Here is a 21,466-nt window from a genome sequence, read left to right as displayed (position 1 = left end):
ACCAGCTGGGAGCAGGTTGGGAGCTGAGGGTGTGCCCTCCAGCCCTGGCAGCTCCCAGGGCTACTAGTCTTGCTGCTGAAAAATGTGAAGTGTTAGGGGGCAAAAGGATGGGAATAACCAGTTTTAGCTTTTCTACAACTCAAAAATAGCTTCATGCACTCATAGAAGGAATAACTTTCTGTTTGCCAAACTCCCCTGTAATTCGGTTTTGTTAGTTTTACTTATGTTTCTGTAATAGAAACACTGAGGCTTAGAGAAAAAGAATCACTTTACTTCATTTTGTACACATACTAAGAATTATTTTCTATTCATAAATATTTGATGGTTTTGGTGACTTAAGAGGTTCAGATTTGCAGGGGTAACAATCAATAAACAGTTCTACTCATGAGATAGGCAAACAAATACTGAAATGACTGAAAATGTTAAACACTAGAAACTCAGAACACCTTCTCCCACAAAGTCAGATTTTCTAGAACATATTTTCCTCTTAATTTTACAACATATTCAAGAAAAATGAGAGCAAACATGGTAACAGGTTGGCAAAATATTCATCACCATTAATCTTGGAAGTTTTGAACTATCCAAGTCAAAAATCATTAAAATGTGTATTGATAGCAAAGAAATGCTAATTGACTGCTTAGGACAATTTCAGAGAGACTCATTGTATTCAGAATGCAAAAATGTCCCACATGCCTCTTCACCATAAAAGCAAACCTTATAAGAAAAAACAATAGCACTTTCCATTTTAACACTTCCAAAATATAGATGTAAAAAAAAATGCAGAAAATGACAAAGCACTGAAATCTTTATCACACAGGACATTACAAGGAGCAGTAAATAGAGACTGTCGCTCAGGTAAGGGACTGTGAATTATTTCTATTTCCTTCTTTCCTCACCTTTTGTTCTGGTAAAGATGAATTTCCCATAGCCTTTAAAATTCCTCATATAAAACACACCCAACAGTTCTCAACATCTCACCTCTATTTTCTCTGTCCTATTTTTATCTCACAGATCCCAGCAACAGAACAGACAAGCCTGAAGAGATCTTTGAATATGGTCTAGCAAATCATAAACAGTGCAATTGAGAAGACACCATAATCAAAAAACCAAATGCAAGGGTACTCATAATTTAAGCCAGAAGAAAATTACTCTGACACAGAATTAAATAAATCATTAAACCACTAGGTGCACTATTTTAATGCTATGACTCATAAATAATATTCACTACTTACAGGTATTATTCAAATGCATTATTATAGATTTATGTCACATCTAAATAATGAAACATTATTAAAATTATTTACTGGTATGGGGCACCACAAACACATAAATTGCATCTTTATTAATTTTCAGTATTTTAAAGTATATTTTTAGCAGGGAGTATGCAGAGTTTTAAACCACTTTTACAAGTGGGATTTGGTGCTATGTCACTTTTTCAGACAAAATACCAAAGGGTAGCTATTAGAGATTTTTAAAATTTCTAAATACATTATTAAATCATACTTACAGAGATAAATACCTGAATCTGATCTCAGTTTATATATCATCCTGATCCATCAAGAAAATTTCAGCTGAGCCATTTCTATCAACTTGTTTATAGTGGCCAACAGAATAATAAAGATTTAAGAAACAACAACTATCACATTATTCCAGTACTTTACTTCAAGAAATTCTTTTTATACTGATGAGAAAAGAAGTCCATTTCATCACAGTAAGTTTCTTAAACTAAGTGCACAAACTGTATGCCAGAAGGAATGTTTTGGCCTTTTCTCCCCCCATGTAACAGAAAATTGTTAATCTATGACCTGCATAAAACATTAAGCTGTCTCTGGTTTTCCATTCCAATTTAATTCACTTGGTTTCCCCTCACTGATTGCCTTTGACTGAAGAGTCACATGTTTCAAAGAGAGAAGAAAATATAACTGTTGCTTAAGTGTGTCATGCTGAGAAGTCATTCAACTAAAACAGGAGCTATTTGTTCACAGAATCTATCAAGGCCAGTCTTCAGAGGGTCTTTTTAACTCAGAGACCATGTCTTGGACTTCCAGTCCTGCCTACATTCATTTCAAACTGCCATAAGTCTGCCTTTCAATGCAGCATTGCCTTACTTCGTGTATTCTGCCACAAAAAGATTTTGGCTTTACTGGGATGAAGTATGAAGGATCTTTTATCATTACCATGTGTAATAAGCCTGAATAGAGAATACAGGATGATGTCCTAGAAGGCAGTCACAATATAGTGTACAATGAGTAACTGCACTGCATCTAACAGGAAAACAAAGATCCATTTAACAGCTATGTAGTGACTGTAATTTTACTTAGACATACAATTAGCAAACTTTCCGAGATTACATATTTAGAAAGAATATGTAAACTTAACAGGAAAAATTTTAGATATATCTTGCAACTGTATCCAGAAGGAGCAAGAGAAATCCTTATCAAAGAGGCTATCTATCCTAAAGTCCTAAGTGACAGTCAGGATAGTGGTGTTACTCACTGCTCAGAAAGCCAATAGCTGGAAAGATCTTCAGAAATAATTAACTCTGTTTTAGCCACACTGAGTTTGTAGGTAACACAATTCCCATAGAATATTAGAGACACATTGGGCTAAAAGAAGCAAGTTTAGAGTAGAAGTTAATGGTATTTATAACAGTGAGATGGTAAATTCAAAATTTACATAGATCCACCTGAACTAAAGAAAACACACTTCTACTGTGAGAGTGACTAAACACTAACACAGGTTGCATAGACAGTTGTTCAGTCATCATGCTTGGAGAAATTAAAAAATCTGCACACAGGCCCATGCAATTTGCTCTTGGTGATCCTGCCTGAGCAGAGGGCTGGACTAGATGATCTCAAGTGGTCCTTTCAGCCTAAATGATTCTGAGATTCTATGATTAATTCTCTCTTCTTTTTTATTTTAATTCTTTTCTTACACCAGTCTCTTAATTCTTAACTCCTTTATAGCATCTTCAAAGAACATTTATTCTGAATAAGATGGGATTTGTGAAGCAACAAACTCATGTATATTACTTTCATGTGAATTACCTGTGAGGAACTATGCATCATCTTTCCATGTGATCTATATGCAAACTTGCTTCATGAAGTGCATACTTACTGTGGACAGAATGCTATAGTGCTTTTAAAATGCTAATTAGCAATTCTCTGAACCACTTCAATTAGAAAAGATATTTATAAACCTTTCCCTTCCCTATAAAAGGAACATCAAAAACACTATAATAGAATCTGTCTCCTGTTATAAGAGCCTTCAAACAGAGTTTTGTTTATATGAAACTTCATTTTGCAAAACCATGGGTCAGGAACACATCATAAAGCCTTGCTATTGAATTTCTCTTAAGTGACTATTTGTCCATTTTCAGCCTAAAGAGTAAGTTAGGAAATGACAAAATAATATTCCAATACCTTGATATTAATTATTTTTGCTACCTTCATTACTTATCTGGAGTGAAAGGTTGCCTGTATTTTTAAATTACCAGTCTTCTGGCACTGCAATAGATTCATTATCATGTACTTAATGATAATATATATCCAACCAAAGCCAGAAGTAAAGCTTCTCACATCCTGCTACTTTAATGCTGGAAATTTAAATGGATGTGTAGAACTATAGACTGTAGAACTGCCATATTTGTAGAATCAGAGTGTTCTTCTTCACATGGACGTAAGCCATGTTTACACTGCAAACAGAAATTAATGCAGGAAAACTGGGATAACCCAGTTTTAGCAGGCAGTTGAAAGACCCAAGGAGTAGGGCAGCTCTTAGAGGACAGATATGAAACAGTGTTTCTCCAGCCACCAAGGAGGGAACTATCAAACTGAAAGTATCATTTTGGGCTTTTCACTCCCTTCAAGATCTTTGAGGATTAAAATACAATCTTACACCAATTTAATAATAATACTTATTCAAGTATTTATCATATAGTAAACAGTTCTTTATAGGTTAAACTACTTTTATACTTTGAGACTGCAAAGTTAATCTGCCAGGGATATCCATTAGCAATTGGCACATTTCCAAATGGCAGTGCGTAATTTTTGACAGCCATACAAAACTACCAGAATGTTTGTTTTCAATTCTTTCTAATGGAAAGTGAACTGCTGCCATAAAATTCTCATTGGCAGAAACAAGCAAACACAACATTCTCCATCTAATAATCAGCAGGGACAGGGATAGATGCATCTACAATTGTATCCAGAATATATTGCAAATAACTCCTCAGTAAACATCTTTAGCTAGTCAATTAAAGAAAATTATTTGAGAAATAACCTAAAAACCTTATATTCACCAACCTTTTCAAGCATTAAAGATTCCTTCCCTACAACACAATAAGCATTATAATTTTGAAGACCTTAAATCCAGAACTCTACCTCACTTTTCTTTTTCTTCCTCCCTTGTCTTCTCTGCATTTCCATTGTTCTACTTGTTTTGTGATACTCCATAAATGTTCTCTATCACAGCCAAGGTAACACTCTCTACTCAGTCTTGGAGTTCCCCTTTCTCACTTGTCCTCCATCTCTTGTTCTTCCTGCTTCAGTATTAATAGCACAGTCCCTCCATATCTTCATCCAACTTGATTCTTCTCATTTCCCACTCCTAACAGCTTCTGTTTTAGCCAGTCCCAGCCAGCCTTCTGGCTTCCATTTTTCAGCTGCAACTGAGATTTTTGGGGATCAAATGATTCCCTGCAGGAGGGGTGGTCTTGCCACTTGTCCTTTCTGCCACATTTGCATGCCCTCCCTCACCTTAGCAGTGGTTATAGTCAGCCCACTGCAAGCTGTTCAGCTCACTCAACCAGCTAAAGCTACTCACCTCCCTCCTTGCTGGCTCAGTTTTCAGCTTGCTTAGTGATTTAACTCAAATTACCAAAAAGCAGGAAAAACACCCAAGTTGGTGGAGAGAGGGGTTGAAAAGTGAAGAGAGGAAGCCTTCAATGGAAGAAGGAAGAGAGTAAGAAGAGAATGGGCCTGTCTTTTCAGTCCCATAAGTCTCAGCCATTTTACCTGACAAAAACCTTAATCACTCAGTTCTATTCCAAGTTTGGTTTCGTTTCTCTACAGTCCTACTAACTTTGGATTTCTGTGTTTTCTGGGTATCTTCTTCCTTCACATCTACTAGATAGCAAAAATGAGCATTATTCATTGGCTGGGGATAGGGTAACATCATCCTTCTCATTTGTTCCCTTTCTTGCTTTCACCATTCCCCCGGGCATCTTTTTTTCCACATTGGGAGTAAAATATATATCAAAAAGTGTGGTGAATAACCCTTGCCAGTCACTGTCCTGGAAGCTATGTCATAACCAGTGATTTTTATTTTTAAGTTTTCTGCTCTGAATCAAATTCAGTTCAATAACTGCTAAAAATTCCCCTAATCTTCTTTCTTTAACAGGCAATACTTAGTATAATGGTATATTGATGTCATGCAGTACTAAATTGATAGAATAGCTCTGAAAATCTTCTCCCTAGTTTTTTCTACTGCTGTAGAAACTTGAGAGAGAAGCAGTGACAGGAACTAAAAGGTCTCAGAAAATCTTTCCCTGAGAAAATGCATCTGTTATTCAGATGTATTGAAGATATTTTCAAAGGCCTCTGCAAGAATACAAAAACAATATGTCATATTAGAGTAGAAAAAATTTCATACAGAAATGCAGGAATTATGTTTCTGAGGATTTAATAAATTTCATTCGATGATAAATTTTAGTGCTTGTACTTCTGGTTTTGCTGCTTGTACTGAGCAATTTATCATTTGAAAGCCCTAAGTTATTCTAAAGCTTTTTCTTAGAATTTTGATAATTCAAATAGAACTATTGCATGCAAATACAAGAATTTTGATTCCCAGTCCCACCTACAGAGAAAATTGCCAAGTAATTATTGTTGAACTATAAATTATTCCTAGTTAACTATTAACTTACTAAGATGAAAGCTGTGGCCTATTCCCATGGCCAATAGTTGCACTTCAACAAGAAGATCCAGTAAACTGTACTTTCAAATTAACTACTAATAGAACTTTGTGCATTGAAACTATTATACATGTGTCATATATGTATCTATATATCTATAAAGAAACTGAATTTGAGAAAAAGTGGAAGTACAGAAGTCAGGCACTCTGCATTAGGTGCTTCAGTTTTGACTAAAGGAATATTCGCCAATTATTGAGAAAGTCTGTGAAGAATCCTGATTCTTCACAGATAACGAGAAAAGAGAATTAAAATTATGTGTAGAGCTGTATGATGAGTCCAACTTGTAATTTAAACTAATAAATTAGAACATCTAACTAATTAATGAAATTTTCCAAATACAAAGCTACACAGGTAACAACAGGTTCCAAAAGTTTTTCAGGAAGAAGTAGTGCATACTATGACAGCAATGGAACTTTGAAAAGATATACAAAAGGTCATTATTTTTGCCATGAAGCAAATCTTTCAATCAACCTGACAGATGAAAAGTTGACCAAAATTATCCATAATTCTTAGAGTCATTGTAGATACCTACACAATTTAATAACTGACTGGAATTGAAAGAAAACATTTCACAGTAACACCCCACTGGAGACAAATCTGAAAAATAATCTTGAACTCTCCTCTTCACACATGAGAGGAATTTGATAAGAATCAATCTGATAAGAATCAAAGGAGTGCAGGTTTATAACTGTAAATCTTAATATCATTTAAATTAACTAAAATTGGAGGTACATCGTTTGTCTCACTGAACTATAGTCAGTTAGTTATTATTCATGTATGTTTGCAGAAGAGTGGTATTCCACCCAAATGCTCTGTCAAGATGAATGATTCCACCCCTGGCTCAGATGGAAATGGAAGTCATTATCCCAGATCCAGAGACATATCTACAGTATTACATATGCCAGCAAAATAGGGAATTTTTCCTTAAAGTCACAGATTTTTCTGAAACAACAGTAATAATGCTAGCATGCAATCATACTTGAAAAAAAAAACAACACAAAACAAAACAATAACAAAAGAAAACAAACCTTGTGATATTTTCTGTCTGTATTAATGTGTCCAGGTAAATGTAAACAAGAACTAAAATTGGGCTTGTTTGCTTTTCTTCTCTTCACAAAGATGTTTCTGCTTAATAGCCAGGATTTTCAGCCAACAGATGCCATTAGTATGTATGTGTGTTGTTTTGTTTCTTGTAAAACCATTGTGGGTTAAGCCCAGTGGGAAAATAAGCACCACACAGACTCATTCCCTTCCTCCTCCCTTTCCCCAAGTGGCATGGGGGAAGAGGCATGGAAAAACCCCAACAACTGGGGGTCAAGATAACAAACAAAAATTTTGTTTAATAAGTGAAAGATAGGTAGAAAAAGAGGGAAGAAAAAAATGAAACAAGTGATGCTACAGCAATCACTCACCGCCTCCCATGGGTAGACTGAAGCCCTGCCAGGTCCCAGGCAAAAGATGGCTATCCCCTCTAAAGCCCCCCTCTTTGCACTTTTATTCCTGATCATGACGTTATGTGGCAGGGAATTTCTCTTTAGTTAGCCTGGGTCATCTGTCTGGTTGTGTCCCCGCCCAGCCCATTGTGCAGCCCCTGGTCTATTCACTGGGGGGATGCAGAGTGAGAAACAGAGAAGGGATTGATGCTGTGCAAACACTGCTCAGCACAAGCTAGAACATCCCTGTGTTATTGAGACTGCTTTCATCACAAATCCAAAACACTGCTCCATACAACCTGCTGTAAAGAAAATTAACCCTATCCCAGCCAAAGACAGTACAAGAGTACAGCATAATAGGTACAGTTCCACATCCAACAATTCTAAATTATACAATAAGTTAAAAAAAACCTAATGTAAAACAGAGAGAAAAAGATTTTCTGTGCTACTTTATTCTTATAAAGGGGTGAAATTGCTGGTTTTGTCAGCTAAAGCAGCTCACCAAAAGGTACAATGAGTACAAGACGTAATGAGAGGGGTAGGACAGCACAGCACAACAAGAACCAAGAAAGGAATGAAAGAAGAGCTTAGCACCCATCTTTTCAGCCTTTTCAACTCACCAAACAACACCTTAAATTTGATTTAGTCTTGAGTGGAACTAGCACAACTTCTAGAAGTAGCTGGCATAAATGCAAACCTCATAGGCAGTATTAAACACCCTCTGGTGAACATAATTCACATCCCTACACACCTCCCATTTTGGAATCCCCCTTTTGTGTCACTTTGCTCTGCCAGCCCCCCTGTAAGACAGAGGGACCAGTCTGAGCCACACCTAGATCACTGCAGAATTAGGTCCTTCAGCCTTCCCTCTCCTTAAGTTAAAAATGAAGAGTATAGATGCTGATCATCTAGCTAACAAAAATAATTATGCATTTTTACACAGTATATCTTTATAAATAAACCCATGCACTGTACTCAAATACATTGTAACAGGACTCCTGCATGCCATCATTTTAAAAACAAGCCTTTTCTTACAGAATTTACATCAACCTTGTAGCTAAATGGTCAAAGAACCAGTCCTATACTTTAAGGCACTGTAGAAAATATGCAGAAAATATTCTATCAGTTAAGCCAAACAAGCAAAAAGAACATATTGGAGAATAAATGTTACCATAACACTTTGTAAGACTAGAACACAGCACAGGAAAAGCAGTAAAATAAGCATGTGAGCTTTTTTCATTTCATACAGAAAGATTTTCCCTTAACTTTGGCTAAGAGGTCATTCAGTAACAACAAGACTGAAAATAAGCTGTCAAAAAAATCTATCTTGAAACCTTTTATAGCTGTAACCCAGTCTGTAAGTAGTAAAAAATAGTTTTTTAAGCTAACATGGTATTTATTATTACTAGCTAGTATTAAAAAAACCCAAAGCAAACAAACCCAGAAAACCCTCCAAGACTTTCATGCTTGGTTGATTCTATTAGTTTAAAAAAGTGTGAAATAGGACTGACCTGGACAGAAACTCTGCTGTGTCCGAGTAGTTAATTTTTCTTGCACAGCACACTTTTCAAAATGTCCTGCAGTTGCATTCTGATGTAGGCCCCGTTGTCTGCTGGCAAATCCCAATTCTCCAGGATCAGAAAACTTCCGATAAAATGATGGCTCCAAATCACTGAAAGAGAAGTTTATAGCACCGTGCCTTCCATGGCCATAGTCACTGAGCATGGATTCGTCCTCGGTGTTCTGTGTTGGTAGCGGGAGGATCCGGTGGTGCAGCTGCGGGCTGGGCAGTCTCGAAGATAATGGAGAAGGAATAGGTGACATTTGTTTGTGTGTATTAGATAGCGGATATGAATTACTAAAAACATTACTCACTGCTGCTAATGGGGGTGAATGCAGCCTTTTCTCTTCCAGTTTAAGATTATTACTTGTCTGAGGAATATCAGGACTTTCATTTACAGGCAGGTTCAAAAATAAATGCTTGCTGTTTCCCTGGGATACCGTGGTCCTTTTCTCATATGGTGAGCCTGGCAGGTTTTTGTCTACTCTTGTAATTTGTTGCAGTCTCTTCCATTCTGCAGCTTCATCTAAACTGTCGCTCCGGATAACTTTCAGAAGAGCTTTATTAACTGCTCCCACAAGGTTGCATGACTCATCAGTAATGTGCACTCTCTCTGCTTTGTACTGCAAACCAGAGCTGTCTTCCTCCTTTTCCTGCAGCACACTGTTATTAGAGTCTCCAGCAGCTTCATCTACAGAGTACACATCACTTCTTGATATAACCTCGTTATGTGCTCTTGTGAGAACAGGAGAAGTGGTTTTGTTATCTCTGTGAGAGTCAGGCAAAGACTCTGCAGGGGGGTTGGTAACTTTTTTAATACTAGTGTCGAAATCCTGGACTTCAGCAAGAACTGTGATTCCTGGTTTCTCCTTGCATACTGGCTCAGCATACTTGCTACTTTTCAAGACTTTAGCAGCTGCAGATTTACTTAATGTCTCAAGTTTGTTAGACAGACTGTAGTGAGATGAATTCACCAAAGTGGTCCTCTGTTGTACCTTGGTAACTTCAGGAATGCATTCTCCATTATCTACTGGTTCAACTGCAACAGCATCGTTGATGTCTTTTGAGCTAGAACTTGGTAAGTCATCCAATTTCACAGCTTTGTTAGTCTTAAGAAAATACCCCTCTTCTATCCACCTTTCTGGTTGTATTCTATTGTCTACTGGTAAATTATCCTTACCTTTTACTGATAGGCAGCTGGAGGGAGAAAAGGAGCTGGGATAACTCCTGGTAGAAAGTCTTGTGGAGACCATCTTATTTTTCTGTTGCATGTCTTGTGTACTCAGTAAAAAGAGATGTTCATGTATCTTTTTTCCCTCTTTACGATGTCTGATCTCTTCAGAACTCTCTTTCCTTCTGTATTTCCTCATTTTTTTGTGATTCAAATTGTCTCTCTTTGTAGAATCCTGCAGTAGTAACTCCTGCTGATGTGTAAGAATGGAGTAATTATCACCTTTAAGTTTCGGGACTCCGGAAACATCCTGTCGCTTTTCCTCCTGATGTCCTGCCTTAAGGTCCGGAATATGATGAGAACTCAAAACACTGGATAACAGGTTTTCCTTTTCAGCAGTCAGTTTGTACATTTCATTGAGAAGGTCTTTTGTGGTAGTTTGCTTGAAAATAATAACGCCATGGTCTTTATATGGCCGTTCTCTCAGGGCCATGTCTACCCTCTCCCTCACTTGATAGCAGCCACAGAAACTCTCACTGGTTCTATCCAGAGTTCCAGAGCCCACATAAGTAAATCCTGTGACTTCCCCCTCTGGATGATAGAAGCTGATGTAACAAAGCTCTGTAATGGGTTTGTGCAACAGGAGGATGGTATGTGTGCCTTCCATTATGCTTGCCAAATTAGTCATTCATTTAAATTATGTTCTAAGTGTTCCAAAGCTTGCATGACATAGCATGTGAGGCAGGGAATGGACGGAAGGCATCTGACTAATCTTCAACAATAATATTGTCTGCTGGAAAAAATAAAGAGAAGCCTGTCAAACTTGATTATGGCAAATTTAATACGACAAATAACAAGCCTGCAGAAGCACAATCTTCTCTCAGTATTTTCTGATACAAATCTTTTACCTTGAAAATATGACATAAAAACAATGACATTGCTAACACTCATAGTTGGAGTCATAATCTTTATCTCTCATACATCACTCCTCTGTCTCCAGGGTTCTCAGTCAATGCTGTTCCATCAAGATGGTCACTAAAACATCCATTTCAAAGAGACCTTACTTTTCAATGGTGGAATCTCTTGCCTTCTCTCTGTTAAAACTTAACTTGCTATTGAACATTTACTAAAAAGAACCATTCAAGCATGCCTGTTGCGTTTTTACTCAGCACAAGAACCATCACAAATAAGACCATCACAATGTAATTAGGTCTCCCTGCTTTATTTATCAAGAAAACATTTAGGCAATAAAAAAGTTTGAATATTTTCTTCTTGTACTATTTTGTGGAACTGCCAAGACATCAAGAAATCTTGGAATAACAAAACAAAATATAGGTTATGCTGTGTGCTGGACATTTTGTCCAGAAGGATATTGTATTTTGAGACACAGTATTGAAAGCTTTGCTGAGGTCCAAAGATTTACAAGTTTTGTATCAGTTTTTATTATGCAGACTTAGATATCATTTTATAATGATGTCCATAAATTATTATAAGTAATTAGTGAAGCCCAACTGTAAGAATCAAGCATCATCTACCCAAAATATCTTGTCAACAAGCAGTCATTTATTGTAGTAATTTAATTGCATCTCTTTATAATGTTCTTTAAACAGTTTCAGACTTTCCATTTACTTTGAGTAGTATCATCCTTTGTGCCAGGAAAATTCTTAAAATGTACACAAAATCCTTAAAGACTGAGGACATATCTGTCTTTAGTAACAAGTAAGAACAATGAGAGCTCATATGGCTCCATTAGAGCTGTATGAGCTCCTTAATTCTGTCACCAGGAGTTAACAGTTGAGTGGCATAATTCAGAAAACTGTTCAAGTATAGGAAGTGGTAGGAAATGTGCAAAACATTTAGTCACTACTTTTCTTGAAGACTGACTCACTAGCTAGAGACCCAGACATTATGATCAAATTTACTGTCCTCAAATGACATCTATGATATCACCAGGTTCAAGCCATCCCTATTCTGTAGAGCACATTACTTTTGGTAACATGCATGGGTTTGGGTTGGGGTTCTTTCTGTGACAAAAGATGATATGTGTAAATAAGAGAACTAGCTAGCCCTTGTCTCGGCTGCACAGATTCGCTATGCCCCTCCCAAAAACCAAGCAGCTCCTCCAATCTAATCTGAGTTCTGAATCATTACATCACTGAAACAAGACCTACATCTCTCTTTGAATCATATTGCAAAAATTATTAAATTTAAAAGCTCTTTTTCACTTAGAAATATACAAATGTACCGAGCTTTTTCTTTTTTTTGTAAATGGTTATTATCTTTGAATAACAAACTTATGCCAGTTTGAACCTAGTATAAAGGCTACATGCTATTAGTTATCTTCTTAGTTACACCAAATAAAACAATGGGCATACACACATTGGCACATTAAAATGTAGAATCACTGTGAGTAGGGCAGGACACATCATTCCCTTCTCAGCATGACAGATGGCCTTCCTCCTTTCTCTGATACTTAAGTCAGAATTGAAATTCCTTATTTTCCCAGCTCTCCCTAATACCTGATTGTTACTAGGTGACAACCTGTTTCTGAGCACACTATGACTAATGTTCTGAGCTATGTAGCTAATCAACACATCATAACACCAAAAGCATCATAGAGGAAAGGTAGCAAAAATGTGAACAGACCAAGGCTTCACATCACCAGCTTGAAGACAATGAAATTAAATTACCATAATATTTGTTTACTGAGCTCAACTGTTTGATAGAGAAAAATAGAGATGAACACCATAATTTTCTTCTCTTGCCTAAAATCTCAAGTTTCTCTGAGGTTCTTTCAAATTTTCATTAGACTTAAAGATATTGTCATTAGAAAGAGAAAGGTTATAATATCTTAATGAAGACAAAATATTACAGCTCCTTCCAGCAGCTTTAACATAAATAAAAGAATTCCATAAAGAACTTTCCAACTCTAAGTCTACATTGTGTTTATTGGATTGTGGCAAAACCAACAAAAAAACCCCAAACCAAACAACACGCATAAAAATACCAACCAAATTTAGAGTATTTAATTATTTGTATAATAGTTTGAACAATACTGCTTATTGTTAGCAATAGTAGTTTAAAATACTGCTCTTCACAACTTCTCAAGTACTGAATTACACCAGCAAAGAGAGCATTAAGGAATATAAAACAGAGTCTATGCCAGACAGGAAGCTGCTTTATTAAATTTCAGATCTCATCCAACAGCGCAAGGGAAATATTAAAGCATATTAGTGTCCTGCCAGCAAATTCAGATGAAACAGAAATAACCCAAAACATAGGGTGGAAAGTCATTAAGTCAATCCACAGTGCAGACCTTTGTATACCAAAACTAATTTCCAACCATAAATACAACCTTTGGCTGTGTCATTCTGTTCAATCTAATCCAACACCGTGAACCGGGAAATCAAGGACAGAGTCCATGAAACAATCTGAAACCCAGATCTCTAAATACATCATCCTTGTGGTCCAAAGATGAGGAAATCTTTGGATTTCCTCAAAACTTCTTGAAACCAAAAACCACAATTCAACAAAAAGATAATTTACATGAGGCATATAAAGTTAATTAAAATCAGGTTTAAAAGTTTCTGGCTGGAGTGCATAATATGATGATGCCTCACTAGGAGCAAATACATTCTCAGTAGCCAGAGTGCCCCATACTTGTTCTGGTCCTTCGTAGATCACTGTCTCATTTGACATAGCTGCAAACATGCATGTTATCTTTTTATCCATCTTCTGTACACTAAGAACAGTGATGGTACTTTGGGGTTTAGAACTAATATTCACCTTTTTCACAAAAAAATGTATATAATGTTTGGCTAGTCAAATATAAAATAATAGATTTATTATTTGCACCACCAGGTCTCAAAAACATGTTCCCAAAAGGAGTCTGACATGAAAGTTCTCATCCCTCTGTAGCCTACTTCTGTTTAGCAAAGTAATATCTATCTTTTTCTGGCACAACTGCATCAGCAAGTTAAAAAAAAAAAGAAGTTGTCACACAACATGTCCTCATGAAACTGTTTTTGGAGTCAACCATACCACAAAAATGTCCAAAATCTGTTTGTCAAAGATGACTAATTTGCAAAAATTAGTTTCCAAACGGGATTTCCACCACAAACTCACCCACCTGACTGTTTAAGAGGTTACTAATAAAAAAGTCTGCAATGGACATTACAAATATGAAAAGTCTTTAATGTAGCATGCACATTATGTAGGAAACCAGCAGACATTAAAGCAGAGAATGAGCAAAGGCAATCTGTACACCTATCTTAAAGAAATAACACAGTAACATCCTGTTTGAAACGGACTATTTCAAGAAGTACAGCATTTAAACAAACAAACAAATTTCTTCTGCACTTCAGTCAGGCTTTTACTCTCTCCACCTTGCTCTTAGACATTTGGAATGGAAAGAACCAAAAGAGCAGATGAGTCAATCTTCTTGCTTCTAGGTTGTTGGGGTTTTTTTGACTAGAACAGTTTTCTGACTGCTGAAGAGGCAAACTGAAAGGTAAGTACCACTAAAAACATTCCTCATACTCTCACCATATGTAGAAGCCCAAACTTATGATTCAAAGTGATGCAAAAGATCCTTACGAACAAGCAAACAAACATTACCCCAAACTCTTTGATGGTAAGAAAACCTGCAATTAGCTCAGCTGGTTAGAGCGTGGTGCTAATGATGATCAAAGTTTTGAGTTCTATCCCTGTATGTGCCATTCACTTAAGAGTTAGACTCAATGATTATTGTGGGTCTCTTATAGTTCAGAAAAGTCTGTGAAAAGAGTATTTTGCCAAATCTGGAGATTAAAATAAATGTTAAAATTATTTTGTCTATTTTTAAATAATGACAGGGTTTATTCCTCAAGAGGAATCCCATGGTATACTGTGCTTTACTAATTTTACATCGATATATATACCTCATTCAGACAAATAACTCTCCCCTAAAACATCCCTACATCCCTAAAACCTTCCCCATATCCTTTGTACCTAAGATGAGCACTCACAATGAAGTCTTATAACTTAAAAAAGAAAACTACTCGATATGTGTACAGAGGATAGTGGCTAACATTCAGATGAACTCATATAGTTATGTAAAAAGTAATTAGAGGCAAGAGGAAAATATCGTTTGCCTCAGGTCACAGATGTCTTAATGAAAAGCTGCACTTATTAATTGTCAGCTGATTTTCAAGCAACAAAGAAAGAAAGACACAAACAAAAAGCCATACTAGACCAGAACAGCTACTACAGACAAACTATTCACATCATCTAAAACATAACTTCTACATATTCCAGCACAAAATTATTATTGATAAATAAATATCCTCATAAAATATATTATCAGAAAAAGTAAGATAAAAAAATTTACATTTACACTGAACAAAATGACACAAACTTGCAATAACATATTTGTACATGTCAGACTTGGGTCATAAACTGCACACATGACTTTTTTCCAGTTTTAACCCAGATAGATAATAAAACATTTACAATAAAACATTACAATAAAACATTTTTTCTCAGTATTTGATCAATGGGTAAGTCTTACAGGATACACAGTAACTTGTTTCCACTTCTGGCAGCAACTATAGGATATTACTACAGGAAAATAACATGAATTAAATAAGTATTTTCTAAATAAAAGGATCATCTTCTTGTTAATCTTTGTCCAAAAGCTTTAATCTTGCTTGTTCAAGTAGCCAACTCTTCAGCAAGAGCTGCATCTTGTTCTGTATTGTATTAATAACATCTTTAATTTCCCCAAACCAAGAAAGAACATATTTATTTATTTAATTATTGAATGCCCATGCTTGTTAGTTTCATGGTGATATTTAAATGAGGCATTTAGTGTACAGCCTTTTACATCAGAGATCTTTCACCAAACATCACTTTCAGAGACTTATCTGGCCATATATCCTGAACTTTAAACCCAGGACACTATTCAGGGAAAGCAAAGTAAAAAAAAGGCTACACTGCAGCAAATGGTTGAGCTATTTCATCAGCAAGGGAAGAAAATACAGCTGCAAAAAGTTTGGACTAATCACAAAATGAGGTGCAAATCATAAGGATGCTTCAGTGGTGAAAACAAGAGAGAAATTGAATTTAAAGAATAATAACAGCAATTCAGATGTCTCCCATAACAACATTTTATACCTATAGAAGGACTCCTTCACAAAATACAGCAGGTTTTGCATATATATCTCTATAGTTAAAGGTCAAAGACTCTGTCCCACATTAAGTTCCTAAGAATCAAGAACAATTTTCTAAAAAAATGTATTTGACAAGTTACAAACCTATTTTTAATTATGCATATTTTTCAAAAAATTATGCAGTGGTTGAGAATAAACTCAGTAATACTTTTAACTTTTCTCCCTTCAAAAATTTTAGTGGTCTTGAAATTACTTTAGCCTTAAGGAATGTTTGGCTGTTTCAAAAATTATAACAATAAGTCAAGTTTTGAATACCTTGGCTGTATGAGATAAAATGGGATGTAATGACTTGGGATGATTATATTAACACTTCAAAGCAGAAAGTATTAGATCAGAGAACTATGGTCACCTTTGTTTTCCTCATTCCAACTTTTTGCTAGTCGCATGTCATACATAGCTAAATGGTTTCAAAATATGACTGCAACTAACAAAAATTATAAACCAAATTGCTAGGAGAGATAATAGGTTTTCAAAAGGCTTGGTAAAGAAGTAGGCACTGGGTTTTAGATCTACATTTAGTTTGTTTTATCAGTCCCAAGTGCATATCATTAACATTTTTAAAAGTCTTGATAATGGTTAACTGCTTATATGTCAATGTCAATTTCTTGGTCTGCTCCCTATCATGGAAGATTGAACACAGAATTTTTATTAAATTCAGCAAGTCTGTCAACAGCAAATGCATTTTTACCAATAAAAATATTTTAAAATAATAAAACCCACATTAGTTTAAGATTAAACAGCTTACATAAATCTCTCATGGAAGTTCAAACTTATCAACAATACAACCCTCATTGGGAAAAGAAGCAGTAAGATTAAAACATGAAGAGGACAGTATTTCAATATAATAAGCTTAAAATACCACATCAAGACAATGACCAAGAAAAATCTCAACTTAAATCTTGACATAAGAAATGCCTATTTTACTTCAAGATTTCAGTAGTGACATTTATATTAATATATAAGACTTGATGACTCTTTAAATGGGGGAGATTAGCAATTGGATATAAAGAATTTAAACATCTATTGTAGTTTTCTAAGGGCCCAACTCAACAAAATGTATATGGTCTTGCAGAGATAATCAGCTCTCAACTATAGCCCCATAGAACTGGATTTAAAGTCATGCTGAAGGTCCAAAGTAATGACTGGAGGTTCAATCTTCCATGGAAAGAAATGGCAGTACCTGCCTGGCTAGGAGACAGTGACTTGGATAAGAGCTCATGCATCACATTTTGTGTGCTTTCTTTCCAGCTTCTCAGCCAGAAGTGCTGAGATATACATATTGTATATTTAGCTAAAGATACTGTATCTCTAGTCTGGCAACACTTACAGGAAAGAAAAAGGACAAATAATAATCTGGAAAGATGCAATGAAATTGCATAAGACTAAATGATCGTGGCAAAAAGAGCCCTTCCCTTGGGTTTCTTGTTACAGGCAGATCTAAGCTCTATAGGCTCCACTGTCTCAGAGGAGGTTTGAACTACTCTGGGCACTAGACATTAAACCAGATTTTTTAAAAAATCAAGAACCAGCTTGGGATTTGTCATTAAAATATTATTGCAGTCTTTGCACTACTGTCTCTAAGTATGGGGAAATAAACATTAATGGTCATAACCAGCAACTATAGCAGTGACATGACTATTAACTAAAAAATGAGGGGTTGTCATCAAGGAATAACGTATAAATATAATGTATAATACATTATATTTAATAATTTATACATTATTTATACATAATACTGTATAAAACATGCTGAAACAGTAGAAAAAATTGACACTTGGTTAAGGTTCAGGTTTCATTGAGTTATATCTATTTGTTTACTCCATGATGGCCAGTTTCCTGCATTTTGGTATTCCTCCTGATACCTAAACCCTAGTGGAATATACATTCAGATTGTATATCTTTTTAAGTCATATGAGATCCAAGCTAAAAGAGGAAGTAATTTCATGCTAAAGTAACTAAAGAAAAATTAAAAGGTGAGAGATTTAGATTCCAGGAAGATTGGGTGGAGAAAGGGATGCAAACTAATTTTTGGAAACAGCATCATAAAGCACATAGAAAAGTTGGGTGTTTTTAAGAATAGAACTCATTCAGTTCTTAAATACTATACTCTGGGAGCAAACAGCCATTCAATCCCTGAGCCTTAATGAAGACCTCTGTGATTGTTCTTGCTTTTTTTTTCTCTACTCTTGACTACTGTCTGGAAAGTATTATTTGGATTTAATTGCAAAGGCTGCTTTAACTTTTGGCTCAATTTTCAAACGTTTTATATGTGCAAGTTAAAGCAGGATCAAAGCCTCAGAAAGGATGATCTTGTTAAGTGATAGGGTGAAGGCCCTAGGCCCTTTCCTAGGTAAACATAAAACAAACAAACACAACAAAAAAAAAAATACCCCAAACCCAAAACCCCCAATGAAAGACTGAAAACACAAAACCCCCAATGTCACCCCCTGTCAAGTAGTTCTTCATATACCAGGCAGAACTGTTTCTTCACTACCTTTTTATATCCTGACAAATGTCAGTATAAAGCTGAGTTCATTACCTTGGCATTTATTTTGAAACCCAGCCATTTCCCATTTTTCTACTTCATATTTGCCTACAGCTTTCACTTTACAGACACAAAAATCTGAAAACAGAAATTGAAAGGAAAAATTTCAATTTCCTGGAAAAACCTGTCTGTGTAAGAAAATCTCTAGAGTTAATAATCTTTTACCTATGCCTCTATTTCAATCTTACCTTCACAAGATGCAAAATATTAGAGAAACATTGTCATTTTGTTTACTACATGATTAAGTCACCCATGCCCATATAGCTGTACCCCCTACACATACATCTATTAAAAAACCACAGAGGAACATGCATGTCCATGCCACTTGAATTTCAATGAGATAGGTTCAGCTCAAGTGAAAACTTATTTCTATTGCTCACAACATGTTTGATTTCATACCAAACCACAACCTTCTGTCTTCAGAACAGTCTTTCAAATTTAGTTGATGTTATGCGTTGACAGTTTTTTTATAGTAACATAAAAAAGCAGTTCTTCTTTCTTTCACTCTCCATTTAACCCAATGTTGCTGAACTGCTTCTGCTGAAACTTACCAAAACAAGCCCATTCCACCTGCAAGCACAGTCCAAGCTACCCAAAAGGTGAAAGTTTCACAGCATTACATGGAATTGATTTAGCTAAACTTCATAAGAATACTACTGATATACTTGTAGAAATATCTTTAAATGTGCACATATTAGTTTAATGATAATGCCTGCAAGATATTTCTACAAGTAAAATGATCATTAAAGCCATCCTGAATGATTCAAAGGATGGGTGTAAAAATTAACTAAAATTAGGAACTTATTCAAAATTCCTTCCTCTGTAATTTCTCAGCAATTTTTAAAATTGGTTGATTTTCTGTGAAGCTACAAGAAAAGAACTCATTATGATTCCTGCTACACACTTGAGAAAACAAGTATCACAAGACAAGAAGACTGTGGGACAGCCGGAAGGACTAAGTATATACAGTTCCCAGACCAACTCTGTCTGTAGTATCATGATTTAATATTGCAGCTGAGGAAAGGAGACTGTGCAAAGCTGCAAGAGAAGGGTTTCTCCAGAATGTCAGTATCTGTCTTTTTCCTACGTGTAAAAGACATTAGCAGATGTCAGCATACAAATGCATCCTAACACAGTTCATCAGTAACAGTTCATCAGCCTCATCTGCAATGGTGACCCCTATAAGGTTCCCAACCCAGAGTAACAGATTGTCTGAGCGCTGTAAATATTTGTCACGTGTTTCCCACTCATCTGCCCTCCCGAGTGCCCGACGGCATTTGCACACATCAAACGCTACAGAATTATAACAATCTGCGTTCCCCGCTTCACTGCGCCTATCCCGCACACCAGACTAGAAGAAATCGAGGATAGTTTAAGAGTCATTTGGGCTGGGGGAAGTAATCCAGTTAAATTTATTTTAATAGCGCTGTCAAGAAAGGGGGAGGAGGAAATCTACGGACTTTCTTCGGACCGCAAGAGAAACTAAGAGATCACAGCTCTCGTGATCCCCCCGAAGCTATTTATAAATAAGCAGCCAGAGAGAAGACGAGATGCTAATGACAACCAAACAGATCCCTTCCCTGCAGTCCCGAGTTAGTGGTTTTATTTTGTAATCCACTCGATTGCGGCAGAGCCACTGCGGGGAACCGAGCAGATGGGCAGACCGGTGGGCAAGCGAACGGAAGAACATTACCTTGCGAGAGGCAGCGCGCCGGGCGGCGATGCTCCTGCAGCTGTTCGGGGTGCCGGGAAGGACGCGGGATGCCGGGCGGCTGCGGGGCTGCCCCGCGCTATTCTGGCCGCCGCCGCTCCCGCCTCCTCCTCCCCCGGGGCCGCCGCCGCCTCCCGGGGCGCTCCCGTTGCGGGGCGCGCGCCGCACCGCTCCCTCCCGCGGGGCGGGACTGACGGCCCGGCTGGCCAATGGGCGGGCCGCGCGGCCGGGCACTGACCAATCGGCGGGCTGCGCGGCTGGCGCGCGCCGGCTCCGCGCGCGGTCCGGCGGCGGCCGTGGGTCCGTCCGGCGCGCGCGGAGCTGCGCCGCTCCCGGGGCCGTCCCCGAGCGGGAGCGGCGCTCCCGGGGCCGGGACTGCCGCCCCTGGAGGTGTCAGAAACAGACTCTCGGCAAAGCGTGCGGCTGAGGGAAGCTAACGCATCGCGGCGGCAGCCTGCTTATTTTCGTCGTTAACTGCCGTTGCATAATCCGTCAAATCTGTTCTCCTCCTGGATGAGCATCGCTGCCAATCATGTCGCTACCGCTCACCACAGTAATTGCAATACAGCCCTCAAGAGAACCAGGCGTAACTCCGGACCGCAACATTAGAGGACAAGAAATTCTCTCCTCTACTCCTAACACTGCTAGAAGAGGAAAATCAGAATACAAGCTGCAGTCCTAAACTGCCTCATGAAATACCTTGGTATTTCCAGGGACATAATTTTAGGTGGAGCAAGGACCTAGTTCGTTGGTCTGAATCTCACTTTTCCACAAGTAATCTTCCTGCTGCTCCTCCCTGGAAGTTCTCCATTCTTCAGAATGAAGAAAAAAGCTTTTGGAATAACTGATTTAGGTAAAATAGCGA

General features: G+C 37.2%; 1 protein-coding gene across 4 annotated transcripts in view; it reads right to left on the bottom strand.

Moving 5' to 3' along the window:
• The window catches only part of FMN1 (formin 1), a 176,620-nt gene extending 155,852 nt beyond the window's left edge, over positions 1–20,768 (bottom strand). For 3 of the 4 annotated variants that reach the window (XM_077180356.1, XM_077180359.1, XM_077180358.1), the window contains exons 1-2: positions 20,584–20,768; positions 8,916–10,926 (exon numbers count right to left, since the gene is read on the bottom strand). In XM_077180356.1, coding sequence (XP_077036471.1) covers positions 8,916–10,824 — 1,909 coding nt within the window. In that variant the 5' untranslated portion in view covers positions 10,825–10,926; positions 20,584–20,768. Of the gene's footprint in view, positions 1–8,915; positions 10,930–20,583 lie in introns of all 4 variants that reach the window. The other variant, XM_077180357.1, reaches the window with a different exon arrangement.
• Between the last annotated feature and the right edge of the window lie 698 nt (positions 20,769–21,466).

Source organism: Agelaius phoeniceus, chromosome 6 (genome assembly GCF_051311805.1).
Source record: "Agelaius phoeniceus isolate bAgePho1 chromosome 6, bAgePho1.hap1, whole genome shotgun sequence".
NCBI classification, from domain to species: Eukaryota; Metazoa; Chordata; class Aves; order Passeriformes; family Icteridae; genus Agelaius; species Agelaius phoeniceus.
This window is presented reverse-complemented; position numbering and strand designations above follow the sequence as displayed.